This window comes from Siphateles boraxobius, unplaced genomic scaffold (assembly GCF_051911475.1).
Source record: "Siphateles boraxobius isolate OS27281-9 unplaced genomic scaffold, OSU_SipBor_1 76, whole genome shotgun sequence".
In the NCBI taxonomy this organism is placed as follows: Eukaryota; Metazoa; Chordata; class Actinopteri; order Cypriniformes; family Leuciscidae; genus Siphateles; species Siphateles boraxobius.
This window is the reverse complement of record NW_027509204.1, coordinates 4,009,494-4,022,500: the sequence shown is the minus strand read 5'-3', so window position 1 is coordinate 4,022,500 and position 13,007 is coordinate 4,009,494. Positions and strand designations below refer to the sequence as shown.

General features: G+C 39.2%; 1 protein-coding gene across 1 annotated transcript; it reads right to left on the bottom strand.

Moving 5' to 3' along the window:
• Positions 1 to 896: 896 nt before the first annotated feature.
• On the bottom strand, positions 897 to 6,799 carry mafba (MAF bZIP transcription factor Ba). Its single transcript, XM_077217801.1, has one exon. The coding sequence runs from the start codon at positions 6,417 to 6,419 to the stop codon at positions 5,262 to 5,264; it is 1,158 nt and encodes a 385-aa protein (XP_077073916.1). The 5' UTR covers positions 6,420 to 6,799; the 3' UTR covers positions 897 to 5,261.
• Positions 6,800 to 13,007: the final 6,208 nt, after the last annotated feature.

The window sequence follows — 13,007 nt, the reverse complement described above, 5'->3', positions numbered from 1 at the left end:
AATGTACTTTATGCAAATGTCACTTCATAAACTTTGATGGTTGCCTGTATTAAACTGAATATGAAAGACCAATGTTCATGTTGTGATTGATCGAGCATTTTTTTTTATAGTATTTTCAGCTGTCCAGATATAAATCAGATTAGTAAACAGTTTGGAATATGTCAATAGTTAGGGGTTTATATTTTTAAATGCCTCTTTATGAATATGCAGGAAAGTCTACAGATTGTTAAATGAGGGTCAGTGTGCCGGACACACCGAGGACAATGTTATTAGACCAGGACTGTGTGTGTATATGACAGTTAGTGTAGCTGACGAATGAGAGTATTAAAAGTGGTAAGATACCACAGACAATTCTACATCCAGCTCAATTAAAACTCTAATTCAGGAATTTGCTTTTTTAATTTATTTTACGATTCAACAAAAATAATTCTTATAAATAGGTTGACACTATTTACACAGACTCATAAATATGACTTATGTTTTATGATAAGGTCATGGTCTTGTTCTCTACCGCTGCGGCTCTAATGCTCAGTTTACACTGAGAGACAATGCTATCAGGGAAATATGTAGCCTAACCGTTTGTGTTATTATTGCTTTCATATATTTCAATTGTCAAGCCAAATTATAGGTATGGATTTATTGTGTCAGGTTTTTTTTTTTTTTCGGTTAACTGACTGTTGCATTAAGCCTATTAAATATTTGCTGCCTTTAAATAATTTCTAGAGGTTAAGTTGGGAGATCAGAAGTGAGGCAATAGTTTTAGGAAGAGCAAACACACATGATGATCCTGCGCGGCCCACTGAACTGAAACCAGAACAGCCATTCATTGACTATTGCACATACATATGCACGTGATTATCCCAAACTGGCCAAAATAAGACAATCTGAAAAAGACATTTCCGTGTAAATTTGTTTTGCAACAAATCTAAATGTTTTATTACACATTACATTGTCATTAAACTGTTTTAACATTGTAATAACATTGACACATCAGCGGTTGCGTTAGACAATCACTGCTAAATAACTAAAAATGTTAGAATATTTTTGTGCATGCGCGTGCAGTTTCATGTATACACCTGTTCTACATAAGTACTTGAAAGTCATGCCAATAACACTCAGCTCTCCGGGCTTTCAAGTGCATCGGGGTCAATACATCAATGCGTTTCCCGTTCTCTCAATCTTATCCCCTTTTACTCAGTCCTTCTTTACCCTCTCTCAACCGCTTGTCTTTGTGTACAGTACCTGTGCACAGAGACAGAGGAATTCATAATAAAAAAAATCAAGAAACAGCATCCCACTCTGCAATGTACAGAAGATGCTAACGATAAGAATCAATAACAATTTGCGAGCTTATTGAACAAAAGCAACAGTGAGTGTAATTGATTTTTTTTCTTTTGACACTAAAATTTCATAATAATTGAACATTTAATCCTAAAGAGAATGTAAAAGGCCGGGCTATGCATGTTCCTTCTTTTAGTGCGCGATTATCTCTGTCAATATTTACAGCGGTGAAATAAAATTGCAGTACATTTTAATTGATATTCTCATAACAGAGCTCACTTCGTACATCATCACGCATTCTAGCACAGAGACATGTCTGGTGTAAATAATGTCTGACATCTACAATCTGCTAAATGCATAAATGTACACAAAAGTGATATAAAAAATTGAATTATTATTATTATTGTTAGGCAATACTGTGGTGTTTCATATAGGTTGCTGCAGGAGTTGTGCTCTTGGCTCAGGCCTCGGTTCTTTCGCCCTGCCCTTGAGATTGTGCAGACACATGGCAGATAATGTTCTGACACCAGAAACTGAAAACCGTCAGGAAATCCTAACAACACTCTGCCTTGTCCTTCTCTCCAGCTCTGGAGAAGAGTGGCAAAGCTCTCACAACACTGTAAAGTCTGTGAGAGAGTCCTTCTGACCGCTCATCCGTTTCTGAACGCAATGATCTTAGTTTAGAAATCAGTGCCTATATACTTGCTTTACGCGTTATTTATTTTATTTTATTTTCATTTAAAAAGTGGACTTTTTTTGGTGGACGGCTTTTATTTTAAACCCTAATTCCATCGTCCAGACTGTAATAATAACAATGCATTTGCATGTAGTTCAATCAGGCTAGTTGTCACATCTCAAGAACTATTAGCTTTTGAGTCAATTGCACAAATTCTTGTTTGCTTTGTTTTTTGTCGACACCTAGATTAAACCTGTTTTAAATTAGAATGATTTGTGTAAATTCTGCCCTCCGGCCTAAAATTACCACATCATCATATTTTGTAAAAAGCAGTGGTGCAACAAGCAAAGACAATAAAACTGCCCTGGCATAAAAGACGAGAGACAATACTGAACTGTATCTGTTTTTTGAAAGGCAATAAGATGGAAATTTTCAATTGCTTTTCCGCAGTTAAGACTTTCAGGTGTGTTCCTTTTCAGAAATTGGTTTTAAAATAAACTGCGAGTGTGACAACTGTATAGCTTTTAGTATTACACTGCACTTACATACGTAATTACAGTGACATGAACACAACAATCTCAAAATAGGCCTATATATATTTTTCAAAAATCCTCGTGGTATCACACTGGCTAAAAACGCATGCACTTTTTATTATGAATTGTATGGATATTACCAAAACCTATGAGCACTAGTCGTTAAATTGTTTATAAATATGAAAAAGTGTGTTGTCTTGTGTGGCGGAAGGGTTAATTGTCCTGTTCCCACAGTCTGGGCTTTGAGCGCAAGGTCAAAGATCTCATTTTACCGAGCGCACGTGCACGCTGGATTTCTGCTCGAGTCAGCACGCGAGGCGCTGCAAATCCTGCAGGTCGCAACACAAGCGAAGGCCTTAACACACACCGAGAGAGAGAGAGAGAGAGAGAGAGAGACAGGGAGACTTAGCACGGATTCTGCTTTTAGCTTGCTTTCGTTTTCCAAATGATACAAAAACGCCCCTTAATATTTGATATTGCTTACTAAAATAACGCGCTCTACAGAAAAGCATTTCAAACTTTGAAAAGGAAGGCGTGTCTCGGATATTTTACCTTATCAAACAAAGGTTTATAAATAAATTTAAACAAAAAAAGTTTAATCCTTCCCGTTGTTAATAGTAAGAGCGCATAATTCCTGCATGTGGTTCGTTCGAGCTCAAAGTTCAGCGAGAGACAAACAACAAAAACAAGCCCTCGAAAATATCGTTCCTCCATCGTATTTTCAATAAGCTTGATCGATGACTAACTGATTATACTGGATTGAAGTGAGGCATGATAACAGCGCGGCGTACAGTAAAGCGAAATCTTGCGCAACTTGGACAGACACAGGAATTGACGCATACAAATGAGTTGCTACCAAATCAATGTCGTTTCACTGACTTTAATAAGCAAAATAGGAAACCATTTCTTCCAAAAACAGCAAAAACGAAACAGAAACCAGCCTGAATGGAACAGTCCGAATTGAACTTATTCTTTTTTTTCCATTTATATAAACAGATTTGAAAATTGATCCCCTCATAATAGCATGAAATTAACAAACAGAACAACAACCCGCTGCTGCAGTTTACATTTGATTTCAACACAGTTGAATCAGTAATAAACCAAAAAGATTGTTAAATGCATGACTTTTTAACAACATTTCTTAGATGCAAGCACCATGCTTATTCAAATATGATCTGACAAGTTTGTTAATTTAAATCATTAAAATAAAAACTATGCATCTGGCCAGCAGAACCAGAATCTCGACATAATAATAAAACAAACAAAAAAACAAAACAAAAAAAGAGAACAATAACATGAGACATATACTTTTTCATTTTGAGATTATGCAGAACCTGAATCCCTTATTTTTTACTGACCGGCAGAAAAAAAAATAAAGGAAAACATTTAACATTGATCATTGAAACTCTCCATTGAAATACATGCGTAGTTTTCATGTTAGGCAATAATACACAAACCCCTGATTTAGGAAGCCTGACACCCTCGAGCTGGATTATAACTACATTTTGAAATGTTGGTTTATAAAACTGGCAGCTCATATAGCTAAAAAAAATGATGATAAAAGGGTGCCCATTCGTTGAAATCCTATCCATCAAAAAGATAAGACCTATAAGAATTACTTATATTATAGAATAGCAATAGATTATGCAACAGCCTGCGTAAAGGGGAAAAACACGCGCGCACACTTTTGTGTCTCGCTACAATCGGACATGACACTATATGATCATCAGTTCAGAGGAAGCGCGTGCTTTAAGATCACCTGTGTGTGCGACATGTCTGAAAACGCGGTTCTGTCAAAACAAAGAAACAATCAAAAAGACGAAATGAAAAATGCAAATACCAAAATCACCCCCCCCCCCCCCGCTTCTTTTAAAAATTTTGCTCACTTTAAATGCAACTGCAAAATGCCCATTACTGGAAATCCATTCCCAAAACATGAAACAAATCATAAAAGTTGGAAAACAATCAGCTCTTCGATGTCGGTTTGTAGGTTTGCTGTTGCATATATTTACAAGTCCAAAATGAACCCATACAATGAGCCAGTCTCATATCCCCAAAAAAGAGCTAAAGATCAAAAACATGCTCTTTATGATACATAATGAACAGAAAGAAAGAAAGAAAGAAAGAAAGAAAGAAAGAAAGAAAGAAAGAAAGAAAGAAAGAAAGGTATAAAATAGAAATTATTACCATACATGTCCAGCATGCAGGATTAATATCTTAATGCAGATTTATGTGTTTGTTTTTGTCGTTTTTTTTCCTTTTCTTTTTAATATATATATATATATTTATATATATATCTATATATAACCAAGCAGGCAATAAACCAATGAGATGTTGCATAAAGTTCCCCTGTCGGGTTACACAGGAGAAGGGAGGTTTTGCATATTGTGGCACTCTCAACTTTTCTGGCCAAGTGGGGGGTGGGGGGTCCAAAGTTTCTCTTTTTCGCTCAGCACAGACTTTTTTCTTTTTCATGAACAACCAAGAACAAAACCAGATGGAAAGAAGGTCTTATCTGAAGGTTTTATCCTAAATACAAAAACGCCAGTTCTTTGCTTTTCTTTTCTTGTCAGATCTCTACGAAAATGGGTAAAAGTAACTACAAGCAACTAATCTACATTTCCCAGAAAACATTCTAACATGTTCTTAGTTGCCGAGGTCGGTGGCGATGATTACATATGCGGTTATTATTTCTCGTGGTTATTCTTCTAATAGGAGCAGTACTGTATCTGTATAATGTCTCAGTCTCAGGCATAAGAAGCGCACTGCACTCACATGAAGAACTCTGGAGAGGACGGGTTGTCGCTCGTGGATCCTGCCTCGCGGAACCCGTTCGCTCCGCTCAGTTTCTCGCACTTGAGTTTGTAGGCGTCTCTCTCTCGGGCCAGCCGGTTGATCTCTTGCTTGAGCTGCTCTACCTGGTTGATGAGCTGGGTCTTCTCGTTCTCCAGCACGTGCTTCTGCTGCACGCGCTTGTAGCGGCACGACTGTGCGTAGCCGCGGTTCTTCAGGGTCCGGCGTTTCTGCTTCAGGCGGATCACCTCGTCCTTGGTGAAGCCCCGCAGGTGTCGGTTCAGCTCCCGTACGGACATGGACACCAGCTGGTCGTCGGAGAAGCGGTCCTCCACGTTCAGGCCGTGGTGACCCTGCTGACCCGGGTGTCCGTGCGGGAGGTGATGGTGGTGGTGGCGGTGGTGGAGCTGCTGGGGCGAGCTGGGAGAAGGGCTGTCGGGGTCCTGACTGTGGTGGTGGTGGTGGTGGTGTTGATGCTGGTGGTGGCCGGGGTGAACTGGCAGGTCGTCGGGGTGATGCGGGATTGCGCCGTATTGGTGATGGTGCTGCGGCTGCTGCTGCTGCTGCTGTTGCGCGTGGCCGTGGTGGTGGTGATGCGCGCCCCTGTATCCCTCAAAACCTCCCGCTTGCAGCTGCTGCTGCACATGAGGGGGCGGAGGGTGCCCGTGGGCCGTGGCACCGATCAAAGCCTCCACTGCGTCTTCGGGCGTCAGGCTTAGCGTCTGCGGGTCGATCTGCTGCGGGTACGCGCCGCTGGGCATCCAGTAGAGCTCCTCCAGATGGTTCTTCTGCTCTGTGGGGCTGAAGCTCGGGGAGGACGGCACGGAGCTGCACGGGGTGCTGATCGGAGTGGAGGACACGGAGCCCTGCGGCTGGAGGCGGTTGCACTGCCGTATATTCGAGCGGTCGAGCCCCGCCAATGCCTCTTTCTTCACCTCGAATTTCATTAAATCAAAGTCATTGACATATTCCAACGCCAGCGGGCTGGTGGGCAGCTCGGGCCCCATGGCGAGATCTGCACTCATCGTGTCCCTGTTCTTCAGCAAAGTGTTCACCAACGTCGCAAAATCCGACTTTTGCCTTTGCGCATGCAATATTTCTGGATGGGTTTCCGAACGCGACGCGCTCGAGCGCATACAGTGTCACTCGGAAATGTTCAAACAGCAAAATGAAAAAAGAGAAAACTTTCAGGACTAATGCACTGCAAAAGATATTTGCCTCATATGGACGAACAGACCTCGACTTTCAGCTGCAGTCTTTTGGAGTCTCTACTCGCAGGACTGGAGGGGGAAAAAAAGTCAAGTTTCTCTCTCACGTCCAGTCGCCGCACTTGAACTCAAAGCATAAATAAAAGACACAAATGAGTACCGGAGAAGGGCTCCCGTCCCGATCTCGAATACTCCAGATATATGTCCTTAAGCCAGCGACGTGTGCTGTGTTTCTCCAGCTCTGCACCGCAGAGAGTTCAGCTCGCACTCACTCCTGAGTATTCAGACTGTAGCAGGACGCCAGACCTCTCCGAGCTGTTATAGTGTGCGCGCGCGTGACGTCAGAGGGGGCTGGCGACCAGTAAGATCGGTGGGAATTAGCATAATGATCGTTGTTTGTGTGTTTGTCAGCTGACGGGATGAAGGGACAGTGGTATTTCGCGTATTGACTGATTGGATATGGTAAAAGAAAAAGTAAAACATGTACTGTGTTATATTTAATATAGCATGAAAGTTGTATTCTTATGAAAACATACACTTCGAATTAGTTTAAGTGAACCTTTAAAATAAAGACAAAACCTTGCGATGATCCATGACTGTTTTAGATAGCCTATTAGTCTGATACATACAACTGCGGCTTGTTTAATTAACCAATATTCAACACAACTGTTATTCAATTCTAATAATAGTAGCCTAAAGCTTGTATCCGTTGTGGCAAAATTACTCACTAAAACAAACACGTTTTGAGTAATCTCAATTCAACAAGTTTTCATGTGATTTACAAGGAAGATCACCCCCAAAAAAATGGTTTTATTGCTTAGCATGTTTATTAAAAATATGTATATATTACAAAAACGTCACGGAGAAAGTTAAAGTCGTTGCTGTCGATGATGTTAATAATGATGCTGATGTTTTCTGTGAATGAGGACGCCCGCAAGTCCCATCAGGTGTATGACTTTGTTATTAGTGACTTTTTAATTTTCAAAGGTTAAAGGCTGGTCTTGCGCAGCGCGTGACGCTGGATTGATGAAAACTCACCCAACGCTGCCCTCATGTGGCGCGCGTGATCACTGCCGCGCGCTCCCCTCACCTCACGCGCAGCTGCAGCCTTATTTTATATAGGGCCATTCGACTGTAAGATAAGTGAGTTTATCTGTGAATAAATTGAAACTGTTAATGAGATAAAGAAATAATCTGTGAACTTTGAAGAACTAAAACGTTCGTGCGTAAAAGACGCAATGTGCGTTAGTGTTTTGATCTTTCATAACAGGCATGGTTACAGCGTCGTTTAAGCGTATTGATTATTAGTGTTAGGCACACAAACAAATTAAATATTCATTAACAGTGCTTAAAATATTTCAATAAGTATAATGCCACTGTGACTAACCGTAATAAAATACCTATTGTTTTTTTATCGTTATTTCAGTGTCTGTCTTAATCTTCCATCTAGGCCTATATATTTGTTGTTAATTATTCAATAACAATTCCTCCTTCCCTTCTCCACACAAAACCCTTCTATTTTGTTGGTGTTATTGTTGTTGTTGTTGACTTTTGACGCATATTGATACATTTTACGATTTGCCATATTGCATTTTTGCTAACTATGTTGCCTTTGATCAGATATTAATAGAGTTGACTTTAAGAAACAGTCGCAGAGATCCTGCTAAAATTTAGCAGTCCAATCAGTCCGGACAGTTTATTCAGCAAAATAAAAACTGCACAAAATAGGCTATTTTCTTTATAATTTAAGCGACACTTACTTGCGTATCACTCCACGAATAGGCTATATCTATTAATTGTTTTAATATATTTGATAAATAATTATTTAAATTGTATAATTTTCATTTCCCCCCACTACCATAAAAAGTAATTTTTCCTGTTTTCGGTCATTGCGATTTTTACTCACCCATATCACAAACAATAATGTGCACTGCATCGCATCTCCACGTCAACTACAAAGCCAACAGTGAATTCTTTCACCGATATCAAATCATGCAAAACCCTAAAAGTCAGATCATATCGCGTCACTCCACAGATCATAACTCAGTGGAGGAAACATGTTGAGTCCGCCGGTACCGCGGGCCCGTACAGTCACGCGCTCCGATTTCCTCAGACTCGCCTCTACTGGTTCCTCTCTCTCTCTCTCTCTCTCTAATGGAGAGGAGATGCCGAAAAACTCTCCTGTCAGCAGCATATTGGTGGTTAATGATCTATTAAGTGATCCTCTTGCTTATGGACAGCGGAAAAAGTGTTGATGCACGCTTATTTGGCCTAATGAGATTCCCATCCTACGAATTTTAGGAATGAATAAGAGAAATAAAATCAGCTCAGAGATGTTTCAAATAGCAGTTGTCAAAGCGAGACGTTGTGGACCGTGTTCCAGTGGAAGCATCAGGCCTGAAACATTGGGCTTGAGAAGAAAGCTGTTCTTGAGGGCTTTTTATTGTTTCTTTCTTTCTTTCTTTTTACCGCTCATAAGGACAAATAGGACATTCAGCTCTGGACATCACGATAAGTAAGACATATCGATAACTATATTTGTAACTATATATGCATTTCTGGAAGTGTGAAGACAAGTGGATTTTGCTGGGGGGGGGGGGGGGTTGTTGTTTTTTTAGTTTAAAACATTGCAGAAGACTTTAGAAAAAAAGCAAAGGCATGTTTAATATTGAATGATTTCATTAGATAAATAAGCGCGCGCGCGTGTGTGTGTGTGTATGTGTATATGTGTGTGTGTGTGTGTGTGTGAGAGAGAGAGAGAGAGACAGACAGACAGATAGATAGACAGAAAGTATTCTCTTGTCCCCTCGTCATCTTCCTCACGGGACACACACAGGCGGTTGCGAAAGGCGTGTGCTCTGCTTTCTAGAAGAGTAAAGTGGGAAACAAAATACATCATTTATTAGGAGAGATGGGTACCAACATACGTGGCTATAAGAACCAATTTGGCACTACTGATATAATATTAATGACAGATCCACTTCTCTGGGAGATTCTTATTCTTATTTCCAGTCAACGTTATGTCATGAATTTCATCTGTAAAAAGACCGTTCTTGCCCATATTCATATTCTTAATATTTAGGGTGTTACTGTTAATAGGCTACTGTCGGTTGTTGGTTATCAACAGCTTCAGAGGAAAAAATCACAAAATGTATTTATGTCGCAAACCAATAAAAACAGTGTTATTATTATGGTAGGCTATTATATAAATCTGATGTAACCTAGATAATAACGAATTACTAATGGGAAGCGTTTAAAAACAATTAAGAGATTCATGCTTAAGTGAAAGTTTGTAAGCAATAAAACATATAAATGCGATTAAAGCATATGTTTAAAAATATAATCTGAAATCTCTTGAAGGCAGGCAACAATGCTTTCAAATATGAAAAAAAAAAAACTAAAATGTCTAGCACTTGATGTAGGGTAACGATACAGACATCCAGAGATATTGAGACTCTACAGGCTATCGGAGTAGAAAAAGAAGATAGTGCGCAAGCCCGAGTGCGCTTGATTTTATGTAAAATGCCTCGAACTGTGATGCTGATGAAATCGGAAAGCGAACCAGTTTTACCAACCGAGTAACTTCATAACGAGCAGCCGAAAGATTTACAAGAGTGCGACGCCCCTAGTGGAGAAAACCTGCAGACACACCTGAGCACAGCGAAATCACGCCTGCAACTTCTCCTTTCTTTATTCTAACGCAGATAGATACCAACACAGAACAGATAAACGAATACATAAATAAATAAATAAATAAATAAATAAATAAATAAATAAATAAATAAATAAATAAATACACAAATTTCAAGTTCTATAAAAACAAAGTGACTCATTGGTTCTGTTAGAAAAATGACATGTAACATGAGATCTCCGCCGAATGAGACAAATTCACTACAGACCCACAGAGCAATGGCTTATTTGTGATTGCAATTATTTTCTTAGAAAATGTGCATGCATTAGTGTTTCCGACATATGTGTGTATCACAGCCCGCTTTGTTCTAATACTGCGCCACGTAAATGTGCTTTGCACGGTATTATTAAAAATGCATGTCTATTAATATAAATAATTAGATTGTTTCCACAGTTGTTAGTAGGCCTAATGATAACAGTTGAGTGCATGAGTTTGGAACACGCCTTTATAAAACACGACGCCGTCAATTAAAGAAGGCTTTGAATTAGGCAATAATGACTGATGAGGGAAAAGTTAAGGATATAGCTATTAGACATGGAATTATGGTTTATCTTTGGTTTAAAGATTCTATCTGACCTACATGATAATCTCCGCCTCATTATCATCAATCATCGTTATATACTGTCTTTATTATTCATATCCATAATTTACTATATGAATACACGTAAAGAGACCTAAAATAAAGGGGTAGCCTATTTAAAAACAGGCTATAGGCTATATAATTGAGGGCAGGGGGAAAAAATAATATTTCAGAATGTGGCATTATCCAGTTTGACTTTTTGCCAAATGAAGCGGTCATTATTATTATTCGTACAATCAGATGCACTTTATTTCCACTCGTTGTGATTTTACATTAGTTTATTTCACAATAACATATGATGTCTCAAAGCGTAAAACATACAATATATTCTTTACATCATTTCAAGAGCTTTGTATTAGGCCTATTCATGATATTTAGAAAACAGCACAAAATAGCGTCTGTTTTGAAAACAAACAAAAAAAGTAAAAAAAAGTATGTAGTGTTGTGACAGTAGTATGATATATATATAGCATACATATATATATATATATATATATATATATATATATATATATATATATATATATATATATATATATATATATATATATATATACTTTGAGCACACGATACATGTCATGCAAAATCAGCTTTTGTAAATTATTTTGGCCTACTTTAGATTTTGCGCTGAATCCAAAATTCAGTCAAATGTGAATATAGCGAGCCTACATGTGTGGCGTACAGCGTAATGAGTAACCGAGGACGCTATTTTAGGCTATTTAAATGTTATAAATAGACCAGTATTGTAAATGCTTGTAAATATTGTAAAAAGCAAGAGGTGCATGCTCAGATTTCAGACATTAAAGCGCACTGATCTCACTATATAAAGTGAAGTTAGGGTAATATGTAGCCTACACTTTCAACAATTTACCCAAGCGCTCTCAACACATCCGAAAACCAAAAGTGATTTTTTTTTTAGAATGGTAATACAACACAGACTTGCTATGTGTCCCACATTACACTGTGTCCCAAATTCCTCCAATACGGGTAGAGGTTTGACAGAGGATACAGCCTTCGAGAAAAAGCGATGGGAAACGAGGGGAAAGCGCGCACTCTCCAAGAGCGCGAATAATTCTGAATTTGGAGACAGAGAGCGCGGCCAGTGACGAAGGCGGATGAGCAGAAGAGTAGGAGAGGTGAGAATAAAAAAAGAGAAAAATAAATGCTTGCTAAAAATCATTAATCTTGCCGGGATCTGTCACGGCACGCCGGCGACACAAAGAGGGTCCAGAGAGTCGGAGCAGTGAAGTCAGTGACCCGCTGCCAATTGCTTGTGAAAAGCCCACCAGCCTTTAATAGACTTTTGCTGATCCGACACTTGTTTGCGGGCCGGCACAAAGGGCCGATGTGAGCACCTGACAGCAGCCCGCAGGCCCCGGGCTCCACTCCTGCCCCGTGATGAATGACCCTGAGCCCGGAGGAAGAGGAGGGTGGGGGCCTAAACAGCTCTGGACGGGGATTTTACAAGTTTGATGTTTGAAAACAAGAGTGGACAGATACGAGGATTAATTGTGATAGTGTTCATTCATTCATTCATTCATTTATTCGTTCGTTCATTATTTCATTCATTCGTTCGTTCGTTCGTTCGTGCAGTCAGTTAGTCAGTCATTTTGTATGGTTTGTTTTCATTTATGCTTGTGAATTTGTTTGTTTATGTTGCCATGCAAGGAACTTCATGTTTTCTCAAAATTAGGTTATGACGGACATTTCTTAGTCGGCGATGTCAACTCTATCAGATTCAGAGAAAACTATAATGTGTGAAAATTAATATTACTCTAAACAAACATAATAATAACCAAAAAAATCATTTTAAACATTTTAAACATTTCTTTTTCTTTTTTGTTGCTTAGTTCTAGTGTTGGCATACAGTAGTAGTGTGTTTTACATTTACATGTTGTTTGTTCTTTTAAATGTATTTGATTTGATTTGTTTAAACCTGCTTGCTGATTTAGATGGAAACCATTTGAACTACAAGATTACAAAAAAATCCTCTCAGATAATGGCAGAGAGAGAGAGAGAGAGAGAGGGGGGGGGGAGGGAGAGAGAGAGAGAGAGAGAGAGAGAGAGAGAGAGAGAGAGAGTGACAGAGAGAGAGAGAGAGTGAGAGATTTTCTCACCCCTTACTCAGACAAGCCCATTTAGCCTTGATATATTGGAGTCTTAATACATTCTATTCTCACCCCACATATTCAAATGGTTTGCTCCAATCCTCACCAACACACATTAATATGGACTATTCCATTTC

Bases quoted from the DNA above. Each gene is read 5' to 3' on its own strand.
- mafba (XM_077217801.1), bottom strand. From the start codon at position 6,419: ATGCGCTCGAGCGCGTCGCGTTCGGAAACCCATCCAGAAATATTGCAT.